Here is a 22,380-nt window from a genome sequence, read left to right as displayed (position 1 = left end):
CCCTTTCCCCGTTTCACCCAGAGACATTCACTTCCTGGTGTTGGTCATTTTCTGTGCATTCCTAAAATATAGTTTTATTTGTTGAAATTTATATGAATGCAATTATATTATTGTTGCTTCCTTCGTTTAACATTACCTATGTGAGGTATTTTGTGTAGCTATCGTTCTTAATTTTTATACAGCTGTTACTTCTTTAAATATTTTTCCTTCTCCTTTCTTCTCCTTCCAGTATTCCCATTATGTGTATACTGATACACTTAATAATGTTTTAACATTTCTGAAGCTTTGTTCATTTTCCTTTATTCTTTTTTTTCCCTGTCTTTGGATTGCATAATCTCTATTGATCTGCCTACTTCTATTTCACTAGTTCATTCTTTTGCCAGTTAAAACACAGTCTTGTGCCCTTCTAGTGACTGTTAGTCGTATTTTCCAACTCCAGAATTTCCACTTTTATTTAATATCTATCTTTTTATTGAAATTCTGTATTTGATGTGACATTTTCATTGCACATTCCTTTACTACTTTAATCATGGTTTCCTTTAGTTCCTTGAACGTATTTAAAATCGTTCCTTTGAAGCCTTTGTTAAATCCAACATCTGGTGGCTCTCACAGGCCACTTCTGTTGCCCGCTTTCTTCCTGGTGTACGTGGGGGATACTTTCCTGTTTCTTTGCATGGCACATAATTTCTGGTTGGAAACTGGAGATTTTATTTTATGTAGCAGCTATGAGTACCTGTCCCTCCTCCCAGGGCTTGTCGTCGTTATTTGCTTATTTGTTTAGTGACTGTGTAGGTAATTTTAGTGACATCTATTCCCGTCTTGCAGTGGTAAGCCTCCGCTGTCGTTGCTGAGGCTGCGCCCCTGGGGGTGCCCGTGTGCGCCCCGGGATGACAGCGTTTTTGTCAGGGCCCTCTTCCGCTGTCTCTTTCCTTGACCACACCCAGATGTTGAGAGCAAGCTGACTGCTTCCTTGTTTCCAGCAATGCCCTGGGACACAAATTGTTTCTCAACTTGATCCAGAAGAAATTTGAGCTCACTTGAAGAGATAGTTCTTGAGATCAGAGCCTTGAAGTTTGTTCTGACCTCAGGAGGACTCATCCTAGATGTCCCTGCTTCTCCTTATTCTCTCTTGCAAACTACTGGTTTACAGTTTAGCCTGTATGCCTGTATCAGAATTTCTCCCCATGGTTTTTCATCACAAGCTTCTTGGTTTTGAGATTGCTTTTAGGCATGAACTTCTCTGGTGCATATGAAGTCTGTTCCTTTGGAAGAGATTCAGAGCTGTTTTACTGCCCGCTTCACCTTCCTGGCACAAATCTCTGTTTCTGACTCTGGTGTTGGATAGCAGGTATAGTGGCGCTCTTTTCACTGCGTGTGACAGATACCCCGACTTTAGTAACTGAGCATTTCTTGGACTGGTGTACAGCAGTCGCAGGTCTTCTTGTTTTGCCTTTCCTGTTGTGGGAGCTCTGTTTTATGGAGAAGTTGGGTGGAGGGCAGACTAGGTCCTAGTATTTTCAACATGCAACAGCAACATAGGGATTCTTTCCCATGAATGGCAGTTGGGTGAAGGAGGAGCCCCCACCTACTGGCTGCACTTACCTGGAACTGGCTTTAGCATCAGGTAGCTTAGGGCAGGATGAGAAACGCTGGTGTCTGTGCCTTCTGGCTGATAGCTGTGGTGAAAGGGCGCCCCGTGTTTATGATGACACCAGTATGGAGCAAGGTTTCAGTTTTACTGAGCTGAGAAGGGGGAGGAGAGGACAGGGAGAATAGGTCTTGGCTGAAATACCATGCGGGCTGTCCAACCTTTTGGCATCTCTGGGTCACACTGGAAGAAGAAGAGTTGTCTTGGGCCACACATTAGATACATTGTGACACGTAATCATAAAAAAACTCAATGTTTTAAGTAAATTTATGATTTTGTGTTGGGCTGCATTCACAGCCACGGGTTGGACACCCCTGTATGATGGTCTTGCTGTTTTTCCTGAGTTTTAGTACATTGTCTTGAATAAAGGGTTCCTCATTTGCCTTAGGCCTTTAGGATCATTTCCAGAGACTTGCAATGGTTGGTTTTAAGTAATTCCCACCAGCTTCACTGGGGAGTGGGTTCATTGAACTCCTTATACTCTTATTATGCTGGAGGTGGAACTGAGGAAGGTCTTTTGAAAATATAAGTCAAACCTATCCATTTCTCTGTTTAAAAATCTCCAGTTCTCTTCATTTATTTCATAAAGAACACCAAAGTTGCTCTAGTGGCCTGTGATGAATCCTTACAAGATCCTGGGCCCTACGTGTCTCTCTCTCTCTCTTTTCTTCTTCTTTTTTTTTTCTTTTTTTAAAGATTTTATCTATTTCTAGAGAGAGAGGAGGGGAGGGAGAAAGAGAAGGAGAGAAACATTGATCAGCTGCCTCTCACACACACCCCAACCTGGAACTGAACCCGCATGTGTTCAGGCATGTGCCCTGACTGGGAATTGAACCAGCAGCCTTTTGCCCCGTGGGATGACACCCAGCCAACTGAACCATACTAGTCAGGGCACATCTCTGTCCTTATTTCAGCTCCTCTTACTTGTTCTACTCCAACCATTCTGAATTTGTGGTTTTTCAAAAACTTCAGGCATCTTCCCTCCTTGGGGAGTCTCTACTGACTTCCTCATACCTGGTCTGTTCTTTTCTCAGATACTTGCATGGCTTACTCAGACACCTCCTTTAAATGTAACCTTTTCATGACACCTACTCCAAATGAATGACCTATTTAAAATTGCAGTCCCATTTCTGGTGCCGCCTTTTTCTATAGCATTATCACCTGTCATATGATTTAATTTACTGATTTATTATGATTATTGTTTAAATCTCCCATGTAAAAGTTAGTCTTCAGGGCATTGATTTTTACCATAATTGATGTTATGGTCAATTAATGTATCCCAAAGACCTAGACTAGAATTTGAAACATAGTAAGAGCTTTATAACTCCTATTGAATCAGTGAATAGAAATAAAGGAAAAACTGTTAGAATGGCAAAAATCTACATTGGCCAACTCTCTAACTTTATTAGTAAAGTTAGCCTGTTTACATAGATAGAGTAATAAATGTTATTGGTGTACTAGATACAATTAGGACAACCAGTTAGGTTTCTTGATAAGAGAGGCTAAATATGCCTTTTACCTTTTTGTTTTAAAATCCTCGCCTGAGGATAAATTTATTGATTGCTGATGGGGAGGGGTTACACATCGATGTGAGTGAGAAACATCAGCTCCTGTGTGTTTCCCAACTGGGGATCAAACCTGCAACCTAGGTATGTGTCCTGACTGGTAATTGAACCTGCACCTTTTTTTGGTGTAGGGGACAGTGCTCCAACCAACTGAGCCATTCGGCTAGGACAGGCCTTTGGTACTTTAACGATCTCCTCCTCTAAAAGACTAATCATTCCTAAGTCCTAATTAATTGGATAACTCCTCATTCTCCGACCCCAGCCCTTGGGAACTACTACTTTCTGTATCAACGAATTTGCCTATTCTAGATAACTCATTATCAGTGGAGTCATATGATATTTATCTGTGGTGGACTTATTTAGGATACTGTTTTTAATGCTTATCCACATTGTAACATGTATCAGAGTTTACATTTTGTTTATCCATTCATCTGTTGACAGATACTTGGGTTATTTCTACTTTTGGCTATTGGGAATAATGCTGCTGTGAATACTGGTGTAAGAGTATCTGTTAAGAATCCCTGCTTTCAATTCCTTCTGTATGTACTCAGAAGTGGAATTGCTGGATCATATGCTAATTCTGTATGTAACTTTTTGAGGACCCACGAGACTGTTTCCTACAGCAGCTGCAGTACTTTACATTTTATAATGTATTTTACGCATACTCTGAACAGTGTTCTAAGCTCAAAGCCATGTACCCAGCACTTGCAGAATAATAAGGAGTTTTTGAGCATGATTTTGAGTATATGATTTTTATTTTGTGCTTTTATTTCATGGTATGTGAGATTGTGATTCAGGAGCATTATTATGTATGTCAGAATTTACACTGTGTTATATATAGTATTAGTTGCAGGTGATATACAGAATAGTAACTCTGGCAGTGAGGTAGAAATTTCCTGTAGAATTTAAGTTTTTGAAAACATAATACCATTTTTACTTTTTGAACATTTGCACTTTATACCCAAGGATATACAGTGATGATGTCAGTTATCGTCATTTCCGTCTTACCATATTGGAAGGGGCGTGGGTTGACTATCTTACTTTGGAATTGTTTCCTTAACACTTAAAGGCTGAGTCCCCATTTGGCCTCAGTTTCATCTTTTATAAGGGGATAGTACATTTTTACTAAGTCGCTGTGAGGATTAGGTTATGTATGTGAAACTGAATTTTTTTTTTGCAAAATTAATTGCTAAGTCAAAAACTGGTCACTCCATCTTATAACCCCCACACCTCATCCAAAAAGTCATTGACTTTACTTCTCTATTTCCATTTAAAAATATCTTTTATTTCTGTGTCTTATACCTTTATAAATCTTATTTTATGAGAAAGATTTTATTTATTTTTAGAGAAGGAGGAAGGAAGAGAGAAAGACAAGGAGGGAAACACTGATATGTGAGAGAAACATCGATCGGTTGCCGTCTGCCTGTCCCCAACCAGGGACCTGGCCCACAACCCAGGCATGTGCCCTGACCGGGAACTGAACGAGTGACCTTTCAGTTTGCAGGATGACACCCAGTCCACTGAGCCACACCAGCCAGAGCTATAACTCTTATTGTTTCAACTCATTGTTTTATTTTTATTTAAACATTAGTTGACTGGTTTATGAAATAACAATTATTTTTCCCTAAATGAAAATCCTAGCCAAGATACTTGGAGGGGAGAGAGTTTATTTCAAAGTGTATTTTAAGAGCTTAGTTCAGTTGGGTTGTTACATAAAGGTTATTTCTCTCTACTTGAAATTCCATTAAATTTTGTGCCTCAGTATTTTTCAGATGAGTAAATTGAGTACTAGATAGAGCTTTTGAGTGTCTTATCCAAAATCATACAATTACTTAGGGAAGAGGTGAGGCAGAAGTCAGCTCTCTTACTTCATATTCTGGGTGTTCTGTCACATCAGACTTCCCTCCTACATTTCACCAGTTGTATGAGCGCATCTGGCCACAGGCTTGCATGGTGTCTCTCCATGGTGCTAGAAGTGTACAAAATGTACTTAGTTTTGTATTGACCTTCTTAAGGGACTCGTTGCTATTTTGTCCTTTCTTTCCCCTCTAAACTAGAAGATTCATCCTCTTCAAAACCTTTTTAAAATTAAAAGACAGAAGCAGTCAAAAAGAAAAACCTTGATATGTCATTTTTAACTTATAGTAATTTACTTTCTAGAAAGCTTTTCAATTCATAAATGCCATATATTGTCTCCTTTCCAGCATCCCATAAATGACTTCACTTAAAACTCGAATAAGCTGTCATTATGGAAATAAAATCTTATAATCAAAAGTATATTAGAAGTGTACATAGCACCCCTTGATTATTTTAGTTTAGTTGCCTGTTCGTAGAACCAGTGCTTAAGTCTGTATTTTCTACTGGTATAGTTTTTGGATATTCAACTCAGAGGAGCCATTAAATCGGCTCTAAACCCCTCATTTTATGTATGAGAGAACTGACAGTGGCAAAACTGGGTCTGCAAACCAAGATGCCTGAACTGTTTATAACTACATATGTCATTTCTTTTTAAAAATGCTTATTTTGAAATAATTGTAGGGAGATATTTCATTTTCCTGTTATTAACAAAAGTCGCATGTAATTTTCCTAAGTGAGGTGAAAATAATTTTTTTTAAGTTGGCCCTTTGAACTGCAAAAATAAGGTTTGTTGGGAAAATTCAGATAATACAGGTTTTTCAGAAAATAAATTTGTAGTTCACTTTCCTTCATTTTGTCTTTTGTGATAAGGTAACACTTTGGTGTATAACCTTTCATGTGCTTTATTATTTTAAAGAAACAAATCAGATATATCAGTCTCCAACTTGCTTTTAAAAGTAAAAAACACTATATAATTAGACATCTCCTGATTCAACACACACATCCACCTTACTATGGCTATGTCACTATTTACTTAATGGTTTCTCAACTAACTGCTTGACGTTTTCTTCTGGTGTGAACAACACTGCAAAACATAGCAAAATACATGGCCACACATGTGTGTGTATTTATGCTGGATGGATTTTGGGGTGGCATAAGAAAGTGGTTAAGAGCTCTGATTCTGGGGTCCAGGCTGTACCACCTAATTACTGTGCAACTTAAGACAAGGTGCTCATTGTGCTCCCATTTCCTCTTTAGGAAGAGGAAATAAATCAGTGATAATGTCTACTTTGTGGGAAGATGAACTTCTTTGACAGGCTGGTGGGAAAAATGCTGTCTCACTGTTTACAAACTAAAAAGATTGATCTTTTCATATGTTGTAATCATTTGTAATTCTGTAAACTACTGATACTCTGTTCTCATTTTTTCTTTTATTTGCCTTTTTAAAATTACTTTATAAGATTTTTAAATATATTCTGGATACTAACTCTTCATTATGAACAGTGTATATATCCTTTACTCTGTTGCTTGCTTTTCATTTTGCTTATTTTTTTTATTCCATGTTGCTAAGTTGAACATACCTTTCTTTTAGGGCTTCTGAATTTCTCTTTTTCCCTAGGGAAGACCTTCTGTATCCCAAGATTTGAAAAATTCTATTATTTTTTCTAACACATAGTTTATTTCAATGCATATTTCTTTAGACAGATCATTTGGGATTTATTTTGATAGCAGTATGACATAGATATATACTGCTTTTTTCTTAAAGTGGAGAGACCAGTATCCTATTATATTAATTGGTCCATCCTTGCCGTATTGATTTGTAATGTTACTTTTATAAAATATTAAGTCTCATAAGTTTATGGTTATTTTTCTAGATTTTTTATTTAGTTTCTTTGATCTTTTGTGTATATTGGTATGAACATCTAATTATTTAAATAGTAGTAGTTTTGTAATACAATTTGGTAACTGATAGTGCAAATCCCCACATTTCCCCTCATAAATTTCAAAGCAATTCTCATGCATATATTCTTTCATGTCAACTTTAGAATTATTTTATCAAATTATGTAAACAAACAAACCATCCTGTTATTTTGATAGGTATTGTATTGAGTTATATTTTGGAGGCTATCATTTTTTTAAACTAAAATAGTGATTTCACCCTAATGTTTTAACAGCGACTTTAAGTTGTTACCTAAAAATTTTCAACTCTGCATAAATTACAAAGATATATTATTTAATTTTTATTTGTTTTGTATAATATATGCTTATTCTCCCTGAAGTGTTTGTTGACATATTATACATACTTAACTGTAAACAGTTAGATTATATGGCTCTTTTTTTTTTTTTTTTAACTCTAGCCCTTGTTTTCTTTGGTAAGGGTTTGATATTAACATGTAATTTTAGATGACTGAAGCCTTTTTCATTAGGCTTATTTTGTAAATTGTGATGGATTTTAGAATAATATCATGCTCCTTCACTTATGTGGCAGTATTATTACTAGCTTTGAAATCAGAGATAATACAGTTCACAGTGTGTTTCAAGGCTGAAGATGCTTCTATATATCACTTATTCCCCTAAAATGTTCTGTGATTAGTACTAGGTTAGTACTAAATGTTTTATATAGAAAAAAGGAAGTTCTTTTGTTTTTCTGTTGAATCAAGAAAGTTAATAATGCCAGGCTTTTTATCTTGACATGCAAAATATTTCAGGATTCCATTCTGAAATCTATTCTTGGATGATAGCAAAAATTGATCTGATTAATATTTTTCAAATTTTTGATAAAATGATTCTTGATTGTTGAAAATGCAATTTTTTTCCCAGTAGTAAATAGTATATTTTGTTTCTTCTCATGCAGGTCTTTGAAGTTCTACATTTTAATTCTCAGTGCTGAACTTCTTTCTCCCTTAAATTATTATAAACTTTTGCTGCTGTTTAATAAACGTGAAGATGTCTCGCAGTCCTGATGCGAAGGAAGACCCTGTGGAATGTCCTCTTTGCATGGAGCCCTTGGAGATAGATGATATCAATTTTTTCCCTTGCACCTGTGGCTACCAAATTTGCCGATTTTGTTGGCATAGAATTCGCACTGATGAAAATGGGCTTTGTCCTGCATGTAGAAAGGTAAATACTCCAAAATAACTTTGTGTACATATATATGAGTAAGTAGATTCTTGGCTTTGCTGTTACCTAAATATATGACCTTAGTAAAGCTATATAACCTCTCGTTTGGCCTTCGGTTTGAGTGTTTAAGAGGATTAGAAGTAGAGAAGAAAAGAACTTAGATAAGATGGTATAAAATTGGAAAAACACATTTACTGTTATATCTACGGGGGATTCCCTTTAATTTTCTAGGACAAAATAGAAGCCTTGATACTTACTAAATTAAGTCATGGTTAATGTGACAGAAATTCTGGTTCAGAAGTTAATAGTTACTCGTTTCTTGAGTGCTTATAACGGTTCCAGGCTGATGATACTGTCCCCACTCTGCACTTAAGGAAAATGTGCCTTTGAAGAAACTTGTCCCTAGGCATCAACTAGTGGGTAATAGGTTTGGGATTCAAACGTAAGTCTTTTGAGTCTCTTTTAATTCTTTAAAAAAAAAAAATCTGTGACTTTTAAAATATTTTCTGGGTGCTGTATAAGTAGGTGTAACGGAATATAGTGAATGACCCATTAGGGTGAGTAGGATTGTTGAATATCTATTTTGAAGGACTAAATCTGTGATTTTAGGCATTCATGCAAGTATCTGTTTTTTGCTTTCTCTTTAATGTTTGTATGATTTAAACCCTTTTTTCTGTTTACTCACTTGAAAGAGTTCCTATGTTTATTACTACCAGATTTTGAGAAAGTGGAAATCTGTTTTAGATACCTAGATTATTTTTTAAAATTTTGTTTTTTAACTTTCTTACCCAGAGGAATTAAATTTCAGAAGACAGTATATATTGTTTGGTTTTTAAAAACAATCTAGTGGGCATGTTATATACATTACATGAATGAAAAACAAATCTTAAGTATTAATATAGTGTATATATAATATATATATAACATGTAATAGATATTTATAATGTATATTCAATGTATATAATTTTATTTTTTTATATAGTTAATATACTTTAAGAATGTGAGTGGAAAGGTAAATGAAAACCTTTATGTTAGCTATGGATAAAATCTATAATACATTTGTGGTAATGGGTTTGAAACATTCTGTCATATTTTTAAAATTGGTTCCTGGTCGTTTTCATAAGATAGTTATATTGAACTATTTTGTTCAAAGTGGTAACTTTCAGGATAGCCCAAGACCCTAAGGCTTGCGAATGTAGTTGACTTCATGAGGTTTATCTCTTTCTCTTTTTCTTTTCTTTGTAGTGTTGTGCAGTAGAGTCTTAATTAAAGAAGACCAATTGTTATATTGTCATTAGACAGAAATCAGTTATTTGGGGAAATGGTAAAGAAATTCATTTCAATTTTAAGGGATTACCTAGAATCACCTCAAATCCTTAGAAAGTAGAGAAAAGTTAGAAAAAAATTAAAGATAAAAACAAAATTAACTTTAGCAGAGTTGGTGCTTTTCTGTGAGGACCAGAACGTATGAGGAGTGTAAAGGACAGAATGCCATTGGGATCCATTTCAGTAAAGAAACATTAGCTTAAAAAACATACTCAAGAGAAAACTGCTGGAAAAAAAGGTAAGAGTAGTGGTGCTTCAAGATCCTAGGAAAAATATAAGTGTGGTTGATTGTAGCATTGGAGCAGCATATGGTCCAGTGTAATTTTTATACCACCCAGCAGAGACAGATGCTCTCTAGCTGGAACATTGATTATAAATTTGAAACACCTGGAGGAACTTGGACCTCTTATGCTCAGAAGACGAACTAACGACGTATCCTTTCCAGCAGTTTCTCCTCTCTGCAGTCATAAAGCAGCATCCTGCAGTAAACAAATAGCATTTATAGGCTGGTTGACAGAATTCTTACATGTAAACATGCAACAAACAAGAGTCAATAGATATTTTAAGAAAGCCAGCATTATGAAAGAGAAGCACAAAAATTAGTAAATGGAAGGACCTAAGTAAGCAAACAGAAACTTTTGAAAGTGTCATTGGTACTTCTCAAAAAGTACAAGAGAATGACATACTCATGTACAAAGAACATTTTTTAAAAAGAGTGTATTAGAGATCTTGAAAATGAATAGTCTTATAGATGGATTGAAGAACAAAAAGTGCACATTTTTTAAAAACTCTTTAAAAAAATTTTTAAAAATGATTTATTTTTAGAGAGGGAAAGAGAGAAAGAGGGAGAGAAACATCAGTGTGTGGTTGCATTTTGCGCGCCCCCTGCTGGGGACCAGGCCTGCAACCAAGGCATGTGCCCTATGTTGGGAATTGAACTGGCAGCCCTTTGGTTTGCAGGCTGGTGCTTAGTCCACTGAGCCAGGCCACTAGGGCAGAAAGTACACATTTCAAGACCAAATTAGTAAGTTGGAAGATTGTGCCAAGTATTTTCTTGTAGAATATAGTACAAAAAAATTTAAAGACTAGAAAGCGTCAGAGAAAAGTAAGCAACTTAAAAGATAGATGTACTGGTTCTAACCTCTGCTAAGAGAAGTTTTAGAAGCAGTGAGTAGAATGGTTAGGGAGAAACAATCAAAGAACTAATGAAAGGAAATTTCTCACGAAAAGCATTTGACCTTAAAAGGGTTTTGTGAATATGAAGCAAGATGACTGAAAAAGATCAGCATCTATTTATATAATTGTAAAATTTTAGAATATCTAGAATAACAACAAAGTTCTAAAGGCTCATGAGAGAGAAATACATAGACTACAAAGGAAGAAGAATAAAACTGTTTTACAAGCATAGAAATGAGAAAATAATTGAGAAATTTGTTTTTCCAAATATTTTAGTGAAAACAACTTTCAAGAATTCTCAATTTCAGATGTGAAAGCATAATAAAATTTTTTTCAGGCATACAAAGATTAATAAAGTTTAATATCCACTGTACATGACAAATAGAAGATTCGAGGATGACTGCAAGGTTTTGGACTGAGCAGCTGGAAGTAAAGAATGGCCGTTTACTGAGATGTGGAAGACTACAGTAGGAACAGGTTTTTTGAGAAGATCAGAAACTCAGTTAATTTAGACTGGTTAAGTTTGATATTCGTAATAGAAATCTAAATGGAGATGTTGAATAGACAGGTGAATATTCAAGTTTGTTTCTGGTATGGGAGTTGTCAACCTATAGAATGTTATTTATAAAATAATGATGCTTGATGAGATCACTAGAAAGAGGTCAATAAAAAAGATGAGAGATTGTCTAAGGATGAGTACCAAGGCTGCCCAACATTTAGAGGAAAAAGAAATCCAGATTAAAGAAGTAGTAGGTAACTTCCTTTTGGGTCTCCAAGTTACAATCTATAGCTAGGGTGCTTATCCATCCACCCTCCCTCCCTCCCTTCTTCCTTCCTTCCTTTTAGGCCATTATTGTTAATAGAATAAGAGTAAATTTTTTTCGTTTGTTTTTTTGTTGGCTTAGTGGAACCACAGCTTCCAGAACCTCTCTTTGGTCTCTTGACTACTGGACCTGCTCACACCTGTCTTGTGGCTGGAGTGGGTCATGGAAGGCAGACAGTGTACTTCACACAGTCTTGGGGTCCGAGACCTGGCTTACTTAGCCTTGCCAGAGAGTGTGCTGAATGCTCTGAGCACCCGTCTTTGTGAAGCTGCCCGTCTTACTCACAGACGAGCGGGTCTTCATGTCCCTGGGGACCAGCCTCAGTGGTTGTTCAACACAGAGGAAAACCACAAGTGTTGCTAGAGGCCTGGAGAGAACTATGAAGCTACCATTTAGTTTAGCCCAACCCTGCAGGGAGAGAGCCTGTAGAAGCCACTTTGAAGTGGCAAATTGACATTATTTAAATAAACTTGGAGAGGCAGGTAGGGGGCTAGTTGAAGTAAGCTTCTGATTTTGGCCCACAATGTGAAACCTGCCTGTTTGCAGGAAGGGATTCTTTGCTTTTAATAGCTTTGAAAATCAGGGAGATGGCAGGTTGTAAAGAGAGTCTAGTGCTTCTTTTTGGTCCTAGTTGCTGAGCCTAATGGAGTCAAAAGGACCTTAATGCTTTCCTAAATATAGGCACAGGCTACCCGGTCATTCATTAGTGTAGCATTCTAAGAAAAATACCTGGTGGAAACAGCAGATGTGGGAACACAGGTGGTGTACTGACACAGTACCATACAGCATTAACTCACATGCAAACCAGAGACTGGCCAAATAAATGAAAACTTCAGCAAGGGTATTTTTGTTTTAATCTCAGAAATAATAGAAGATACTGCATTCATGATACAGGAACGGGATCATATTAAAAAACTTTAGTGAACAATATACACCAGGATTCAAATTTAAAATATAGCAGAAATAAGAAAAGAGTCAGCAGATAAAGTGAAGAAGATCTATTAAAAAGTAGTGCAAAAAGACAAAGGAGACAGAATATATGAGAGAAGATATAACATTATTTGAGGATCAATCTCTAAGAGAACAAATAATAAGTTTAGTGTTTTAGAAGGAGACCATAGTGATATAGAAAGAAGATTGTCCAAAAATAGGATTGAAGAATATTCCTAGGACCAAGAGACATTTTTCCAGATTAAAAAGTCCCATCAAGTGCCTGGCAGAAACTTTATTTTTAAATATCAGAATACTGAAGCTAAATACATTCTACAAGCTTCCAAAGTGAAAAAAAGGTCATACATAAAAAAATCAGGAATAAGAATCATTTCAGACTTCTCAAAATCAAGACTTAAAGCTAGAAGACACTTCTAAAGGAAATATATTTCCATCCTAGAACTCCATATCTGCTCAAGTGTTAAGTGGATGAAAAGGGTGCACAAAAAGACATTTTCAGACCTGAAAGTTCTCAAAAATGTCTTACCTTTCATACACTCTCTCTGGGGAATCTACTGGAGGCTATGCCCCACCAGCATGAAGGATTGAAGAGAGAACAATGCACGGGACAAAGGAAACAGGTGACCAGACACTGGAGAGAAGCAATGGGATTCTTGGGACAAAGGGGAACAATGACAGCTGTGCCCCAGATAAAGAAAACTTGGTGTTGTTACAGAGAAGTGTCTCATGAAGCCATTTCAGCAGTTGGAGGGGATTTGATCGTTGAATTAGTAATAAACACATGGAGATATAATCAGACAAAGCACAGTTATTAACTGTAGAGAAAAAAAAGTTGTACGGAAGAGAAGTAACCATATTATGTTAACACTATAATGGCTTAGATACGGGATAGGGTTTAAGATTTATTTTTTTTCTTACAGGTATCCTATTGCTACAGCATTATTTGTAGAAAAGACTGTGTCTTCACTCTCTTGAAAATCAATGGCCTATAAATGTTTGCATCTATTTCTAGAGTCTGAATTCTATCTACTCACAATTATGTCCATCCTTATTGTCTTGATTACTCTAGGTCTTCAAATCTGGCAAAATAAATCTTTCAACTTTGTTATTCTTTTTAGAGTTTATTTTGGATACTAAGTCCTTAGCATTTCTACTGTTTTTAAAATCAGTTTCTCATTTTTACAAAAGTCTGCTGGGTTTTTTTGAGATTGCACTGAATAAACAATTTGAGGGAAAATGACACCTTAAAAATGTTAACTTACCTAGTTAATGAATAAAGCTTATTATCATTTTATTATTCTAAGTTTTAAAGATTTTAAAAATAATGTTCTGTAGTTTGGGTGTATAGCATATTTTGTTATATTTATCTGTAATTTTAGTATTTTTTAAAGCGGTGGCACATACTGTTTTTAAAATTCCATTTCCCATGGAAGGAGACCTGACCTGGGGTGGTGAACACACAGTACAGTGCACAGATGATGTATTATAGAATTAAACACCCGAAACCTATATAATTTTATTAACCAATGTCACCCCAATACATTCAATAAAAAAGAAAAAAATGCATTTTCCAGTTGCCGATTGCTATTATGTACAGCAGTTGATTTTTATTAAATAGATTCCTTAGGACTTTTTACATAGATAATCATGTCTTCCGTGAATAAAGGTAGTTTTACTTCTTCCTTTTCAATATATATGCCTTTTTTAAGTATTTTCCTTGCCTTAATGAATCGGGTAAGCCTCCAGTATAACATTGGATAAAAGCGGTAAGAACAGATGTCCTTGTTTGCTCCCAGTCTGAGTGGGAAGGTGTCGAGTATTTCACTATGAAGTGTGTTGCTGTCTGTGAATTTTTTTTATACATGGCCTTTATCATGTTGAAGTTTTCTTTTATCCCTTGCTTACTAAGAGTTTTTATCACGAGTGGGTGCTGCACTTTGTCAGATGTCTGTTCTTCTATTGAAATGATCATGTATTTTCTTCATTCTGTTAAAGCAGTAATTTAGTTTGATTGGTTTATTTTTTATTCCTTTTTTAATTTAAATTTTATTTATAATTACAGTTTACATTTCATATATTAGTTTCAGGTGTGCAGCATAGTGATTAGACAGTCATGTACTTTACAAAGTGTTCCCTTTGATATTTCTAGTCCCCACCTGGCATCATATGTAGTTATTGTCTCATTATTGACTGTATTCCCTATGCTGTGCTTTACATCCCCAAGACTATTTTGTTGATTTTTGGATCAACCACTTCTTTCAAGAATAAGTCCCATAGATCATGATATATTATCTTTTTTATGTTAAATTTACTAATATTTTCAGAATGATTAGGTGTCTATAATGTGAGGGGTTTTTGTGGCTTTCTTTTATATTGTTTGTAGATTTGATGTCAAAGTAATACTGGTTCCATAAAATGAGTTAGGAATATTTTCACATTCTCTATATCCTGAAAGAATTTACATGAGATTGATACCACTTCTTTTTATTTCTTCTCCAAATTCATTATTAACATGAATTCTATCAGAGTTTCTTCGTTGACAAGCTGCCTGCAGAAACTAGCTATCACAGGACTCCTCTGTGTAACTCTTTCTCGATTTCTTTTTTAACTAGTTCCTTCTTTGTGTTATTTTGACCCATATATTTAAGTTGCCTCAGCCTCTTCCAATTTTTATCGCTGTCCCCTCCACTCAGTGTGACTCTTGGGCCCAGTGCCAGGATCCAGGACGTGCCCTGAGAGCAGAAGCTGGGACACTCATGATTTTCATCTGTCTTATTTTTTTCTCAAGGTTCACTCACCTGCTGTTCATTGCCTGTCGTTCGATGTCTGAAAACATATTTTATATATTTTATATAGTTTTCTAGCTGTTTATTCTGATAGGCCTAGTCTTTTACCATCTACGCTGTCCTAGCAGGAGATGAAAGTATAAAAACATTTGAACTTTATAATAATGGAATCACAAATGTTGACCTAACCAAAATTAGGGTGAAAATTTAGAAAGTAGACTTGAGATGTAGAGTTAGGCTGGCTGAAAGAATGTTAAATCTTCAAATTGTATAATGTGATACACTATCTAAAACTGAAAAATGAAGAAGTAACAATGCAAGCATGTTATTTAATGATAAGGTAGTACATGACAAAACAATCATTTAAAAGAGTTAACAGGAATATCTGTAGAGAGAGGCAACTTGGGAGGGAAGAAATGGGGGACTGCACTTGTTCTTAATAAACCTTGTAGAACTGTTAGACTAGGAACATATATAGGAAAAATATCAGTGAAACCAGGGAGAAAAGATATCGTGGACAAATGGAAACAGGGGAAAGAAAGTATAATAATGCTTATATTATTCATAATCAAATTCAAGATCAAATACATTTTATAAGGATAAACAGGACTTTTTCTTACTGGTAAAAGGTCCCTCAAGTCATGAAACTTTATTTAGTTAACAGCAGAGCTTTGAAGTACGGTGGTCCCCTGGTATTCATGGTTAATTTGTCCTGGAACTCGTGAGGTGTGCAGAAACCGAGGAGTACCAAACAATGAAGCATTTTCTCTTGTGGGGCGACATTGTGACTCATTTAAGTTCTAGAAAGTGCAACGAGTCCCAAGCAAGTGCCGACTGCTGAAATATTTTTTTTCTCAATTTTCAAAAGGCGATGAGTGGAGGGTTTGACAAGTTCTGAAGCCGACGAGTACCGAGGTATAACTGTATAATTGAACTGATGTTGATACCAGGAAAAACTACATTTATATTCATGATGGAGAGACTCCTAACTTGTACATTTTACACATTGAAAGATGAAGTCGACAATTAAAAGGAAATGGAAAATTTGAATTAAACAATTAACGAGCGTGTGTGTGTGTGTGTGTGTGTGTACACAGTTTATACAAATTTGTACAGACCTTTAAAATATAAGTGTAATAGACACTAAAATAGACTGTTAGGCCACAATGGAAATATTAACCAATTCCTAAAATTAGAACACTTGTATAATTTCTTTTTATTTACCCTGCTTAGGGTTTGTAGGGCTTTTTGAATTTGTGCATTGGTGAGTGTCATTAGTTCTGTGAAAAATTACACTAGTATTTCTTCAGATACTGCCTCTATTCTTCTTTACTGTCTTTCTGGGACTCTAAGTATTTTTCTGATCTTTTCACTGTTTTCCATGTCTCTTCATCCTTTTGCCTTTTTTGCAATCTTTTTTTCTTTTTTCTTAATGCATAGATGGATTGTTTCTTTTGATCTGTCTTCTGGTGTTGGAATTTTTTTTTTTAGGTCCAATCTGCTGCTAAATATGTCTGCTGAGTTAAAATTTTGCCTTTGTGTTTTTCATTTCTAGAAATAGTGTTTGTTCTTTCTTCAAACTTGATTTTTTTAAATAGATTTTTATGCTCTGCAGATATTTTTAAGTTTGTAATATATTTGTTTAAACAGATAAACAGTGCTTTAAAATGTGTCTGATAATTCTAGTAGCTGGTCTGTGAGGGATGTTTCTGCTGGTCATTGTTCATGTTATTTTATTTCTTTATGTGCCTGGTCGCCCACGACTGCTCCCTGGTTGTTGTTGCTGAATTATTTCAGGGTTCTCCAAGGCCCAGAGGGGATTTGCCCTCCTCTAGAGAGGCTTTGATTTGACTATTGCCAGGAACTATATGCACTGGCGTTGGGGATGTTTCAAGCACACAAGTCTTGGTTCAGGCCACCTTTTGGTCTCCGGGGTGCAGACCTTCCCTTGGGTTGGCTTCAGCTCAAGAGTGCTCTCCCTCTCTTGCTATTTGTTGTTACTCAGACTTTTTTCACTTTTCTCTCTGGATTTTGACTCTCATCTACACATTGGCTTGGAAATTCCCTATTGCAGACCATCATTGTTTCTCAGATGTTGGTTTAAAAATAAAGTTTTTAATAGTGGTTTTTTTTTTTTGTTTTTTGTTTTTGTCTTTAGCAAGAGAAAAAGTGAGAGCTGTGAATGCATTTATTAGAAACAAAGAACAAAAATAAGTGAACTTATTTCTAGGTTAAGAAAACAGAAAAAGAATAAATATTGTGATAGTAGAAGATAGGGATTAAGCAGAATTTGGTGAAATAGAAGAAAAGTAGTTAGTATTTCAGTAAAGATTAGAAACTGATTCTTGGAAAAGACCAATAAAATAACTCTTGACAAGTCTGATTAGAAAGTACAGAGAAGACACGTGTAAATACATTAGGAATAAAAGTGGGGACATACTGCCTATACGAAAGAAATTGAGTGATTATAGCAGAGACTGTAAACCACCCTAATTAGTAGTTTGGCAATTTATTGCCAAATTAACACTATTAAAAATATTTTACACATTAATAATGCTTCTTTACAAGCATCCTATTTAGCATTAGTCTGCTATAAAACACAGTGCTACGTTTAAAGAAAAATTTTCTGCTTGTAATTTTTCATTTGATGCTATCTATATTCCTAGAAAATTAAGTTTAACATGTGTTTCAGTCAAAAAGTAGACCAGATATACTTTATCTTTATTTTTAGTACTGCTGTTACTGGCTTTGTGAGTCACACTCTTTTTCTGCAGTTATTCAAATTATGTTTCTTCACCTTTCATCTTCAGTCTATTTCCCTTCCTCATCTCATTGTATCCGCCTATTAATTTCCTGTCATTGGGTTGATAGAGTAGGTATTTATGGTGGCATGTCTGGAGGAGGAATTGTCTTGGGATGCATGCTTTTTTAACTTTTTATGAAACCTTTAGGCAAGTTAAGGCCAATAACATTTTTTATATTTGCCTTTCTGTTTACAGTAAATTAGCACATTTTATATTGTCTAGAAGAATTTATTTATTTAATTCCTCCTAACAACAGAAAGGTAGTTTCACAAATATGTTAAGATTAAAAAGCTAGTAGTGTAATTTCCTGCTGGAGTAAGAGATACTTGGAGGGTAAATCATAGAAAACGAATTTGTCTTGTTGTTCTCCAGTATTGCTGTTTTTTACATTATGTTGCAGTTATTTTCTACCAGAGTTGACTTTGAAGCCTGATGGAATTATATTTCCTTAGGAAAAACCTTGGAATGACATAGAAGACTAGGATAGCCGGTGTTATATACTCAACATGGTGTTGCATTAGTGATGCACTTGATGAGAGTTGATATTGCAACTTAATTTTTGATACTTGTCATTCTCCACTTTTTTGTGTGTATGTTTATGTATTTTTTTGCTTTTATGTTACTTTGCACCCTCTTTTATCAGGATTTTATAGTGTTGGAGAATGTTAGCAAAGAAAACAACCTTTGATTGCTTGTCAGATTTTTCATATTCGCAGAAGAATTTGAGTCTCAGAAAAGTTTCTCAGACAACCTCTGATGAAGAACCAGAATTGAAACTGTACTGCCAACCCAATTTTCCATGCCCCAAGCCTGCTGAGGACCCATACAAGGTCCTGTTACGCATACCTAGTTCCCAGCTTGTGTCATGTGATTTACCGCCTAAGTTCAATAACAACCACACCAATAAATATCTTATTCTGCGTAGTCCACTGATGATGTACATGAATGTGTGGCAGTCTGAAGTTGTTATAAACGTTTCCAAATGCTTATTCTCAACTGTTACGGAACTAGGAACAATCTGTGTTTGATCCATTCAGGGTGAGAATTATCGCCACTATAGATGTTAGTGCAGAGCAACAGCTTTCAAATTAATTTAGTAATAAACCCTCTAAAAAGAGCTACCCAGAAAGCCTGTGGTAGAAAACAGATTTTCTGTATTCAGACAAAACATGTAAGTGATTTTATGGAAAAGTATTTTAATTACTTTGTATGTAGTTCATTTTTATACTTGTGTCTTTATAGCTCCAAATAGTTTCATGGGATTAAAATTGTTCTGGCAGATTAAGATTTGAAAGGAGAATAATACAGGTAAAGAAAAGTAAGGGGAGAAGAGAGGGAGAAAACTTAAGTGGCAGATGGTTACATCATTGATTGAGGTATTGAACTTACTGTAATAGATCTTTAGTCATTTGGTTCCTTAAATTGAAATGCAAGAACATTTTGAAATAAGTACTTTTTAAAAAAGAAAATCAGCAGCACTCAATTTTCAATTCTAGACAGTAGTTTGGTGTTCACTTGGCATATATTTCTTGAGCTTCTAAAATGCGTAATACTGACTTCATATTTGAAACTTCTTAGGTCTTGCAAAAGTCAGATAAATTACTGAATTGGCTGTTTTATATGCCTCTCACTCAAAAGTAAGTCTGAGTATGCCAAATAGGACCAAATAGCTGGAAGATTCAGATTTTTTAATGCGGGAATCTAATGGTATGGGTGCTTATATCCTGCAGGACCACCAATTATACCTCAATATTTAAGAATAGGGTTTTTGGAGATCTTAATATATTAGTAGAAATTGAGGAACACAGAGGGAAATCTTACTTTCTTAATTGCCTTCATTATTGTGTGTTCACAAATTTGAGCTTTTTTTATCTTTTGTTTTCACTTATATATGAAAAGATGAAAGTAACTATGTCAAAGGCATAGCAGAGTTTCGGGCTTTTGGATATTTCCTCTACTCTTCCCTGTTCACACTTTTTTTCCTCGATGGCGTCTCTCTCTTGGTCCCCACTCCTGAGTTTGGACAGGCCTAATTTCCCAGCCAGTTGTGGTTTCTGTTTTGGGGATCTCTTCATATCCAGTTTTATATGTTGTATTTAATGTGCCCCATCTTCCATTTATTATTAACTATTTGTATTAGTAGTAATAACTGACTTATTGAGTGCTAATGTGCAAGACACAGTTTTAATCATTTTATACATGTATTTATCTTTTTAAACTCACAGGAACCCTCTGAATAAAGTATTGGATTGGCCAAAATTTAGTTCCTGTGGTTTTTTCCATAAGAATGCTTTCTAGTAGTGCTTAGTTGTCTTCAACTTCATTTGAAGCAATTTCGTTAGCTTGTATTGTGACAGCTGTCATATCAGTGTGCATTTAAAGTGAAATTTACAAAAATTGGTAAATTTTTGTGTAGCCATTTTAATATTGCAGATGGGAGAAAATAACGCAACATTTTCGGCACACCATGCTTTGAGAACAATCAACGTTATACCATGCAAGATACAGCTGACATACTCAAAATATCCAAATTAATTAAGTTATTGGTGAAAGTAAAAAGTGTATCTTTTATTTTACAGAAAACCCCACAAGAACTTTTTGGCCAACCCAATACTGTGACTCCTGTTTTACCAAAGAGAAAACTCAAGCAGACAGGTCACATAACTTAGATAAGGTTTCTCAGAGGGTAAAGATAGAGACAAGATTCAAAGCCAGCCAGTGTGAGTCCACAGTTCTTATTCAGGCCTTGTAGCCGTGGCATTAGCAATAATAAAACCAATATTGTAATGATGAGAAAGGAACAAATTACAGTAGTATAAGCAATAATGTTTATGGAGGATTACTGTGTGCCACTTATAAGAATAATTGCTTTATAAGTGTTATTTTATATTTAGACCAGTCTTTAAGATTAATTTCATTTTACTTGTGAGGATACTGAGGCATAGGGTTTGATTAAATTACCCTAGACCACATAGCTAGAAAGTGTTGAAACTAAATTCAAACTCCTGAACCAGAGTTTCTATGTATTCTGCTTATTTCTCTGTTTGACTGGAAATGTGTTGAAAAACAATACATTAATGTTCTAACAAATAGCAGGTTTTAATTAAATATGTTTATTGTAATACATAAACCCCCTACACAGCACCTTAGAATTTTAATTTCCCTGTGAACTGTGTGCTAGGCACTGTAGGGATCCCAAGGTGATTATTTTTTTTTAATTTTAGAATCTTTGGTGGTGGTTTAAGTTGTAGCACTAAAAGTGGCTGTGCTAAGATCTAAAAAAAGTGTTTAAAAACCTATTTTATTTAACATTTAACTTTTATTTAATAAAAATATTTTAGGCAATTAAAATATTCAGAAGATTGGAGATGTAGCAAGTAACTACATACCCATCATCCAGAATTTGATAATTGTTATTTGTATAGTTTTTCTATTTATTTAATGCTAACTTCTATGTTTGTTTTATGCTTAAAGCCATATCCAGAAGACCCAGCAGTTTATAAACCACTCTCCCAGGAAGAATTGCAAAGGATAAAGAATGAGAAAAAACAGAAACAAAATGAGAGAAAACAGAAAATATCAGAAAATCGCAAACATTTGGCTAGTGTACGTGTTGTACAAAAAAACCTCGTCTTTGTTGTAGGTCTGTCTCAGCGTCTAGCAGACCCAGAGGTGAGTCCTCTTCTGTTTTCTTGCTCAGCATAACTTTTTTTTTTTTTTTTTGCTTCTCTTATTTGAAAATAAGTGCTGACCCTGCCCAACTGTAGAATTCCACAGAAAATGTTGACACGAGAAAATGGGAAACACTTTTTCAGTAGTCACTAAAAAACCAATAACCAGGTATGATTTTAGACAAGTGTTTTAATCTTTCTTGGCTTTGTTTTCTTCACTTGTGAAACTGGGTGGTTGAACTACAGTAGATCTCTGAAATCCCCTCTAGTGCTAATAATCTGAAACTTGGATAATCGTTCTATTTTGCTGTTAGTTCTGTCTGTAGCTATGTAAAGACAACAGTGAGATGCAGTTACATGAACCCACCTGTTAGAGATCTGTATTCTTTTAAATCCTGCCCAAGTAGTAGTACTCATTTACAGAAGAGTTATGGAATGGTTGTTACAGTGTAGCATCATTCTTTACTCATTCATGTCAAGCCAGTTTTCAGGAAAGAGGGAGAATTTGATGAAGGGAAATAATGGACTGAGTTCTTTGTCATTTGTTTGGGGGCAGGGAAGATCTTACCCCTTTTATTTATTTCCTCTCTTCTCTCCTCCTACCACGAGGCTTATTAGGGTAATGTTGAATTCATAACTTGCCCTGATGCCT

At 35.2% G+C, this 22,380-nt stretch overlaps 1 protein-coding gene across 6 annotated transcripts in view; it reads left to right on the top strand.

Annotated features, from left to right (window-relative positions):
- The window catches only part of CNOT4 (CCR4-NOT transcription complex subunit 4), a 137,500-nt gene that overhangs the window by 50,790 nt on the left and 64,330 nt on the right, over nucleotides 1–22,380 (top strand). For all 6 annotated transcript variants that reach the window (XM_054564022.1, XM_054564020.1, XM_054564021.1 and 3 more), the window contains exons 2-3: nucleotides 7,925–8,190; nucleotides 21,532–21,729. In XM_054564022.1, the coding sequence (XP_054419997.1) occupies nucleotides 8,017–8,190; nucleotides 21,532–21,729 (372 nt within the window). In that variant the 5' untranslated portion in view covers nucleotides 7,925–8,016. The remainder of the gene's footprint in view (nucleotides 1–7,924; nucleotides 8,191–21,531; nucleotides 21,730–22,380) is intronic.

Source organism: Pteronotus mesoamericanus, unplaced genomic scaffold, assembly GCF_021234165.1.
Source record: "Pteronotus mesoamericanus isolate MK-2021 breed Mesoamerican mustached bat unplaced genomic scaffold, CSHL_Meso_final scaffold_85, whole genome shotgun sequence".
Classification (NCBI taxonomy): domain Eukaryota; kingdom Metazoa; phylum Chordata; class Mammalia; order Chiroptera; family Mormoopidae; genus Pteronotus; species Pteronotus mesoamericanus.
Note: the sequence above shows the minus strand (reverse complement) of the source record. Positions and strands in the feature narration are given on the sequence as shown.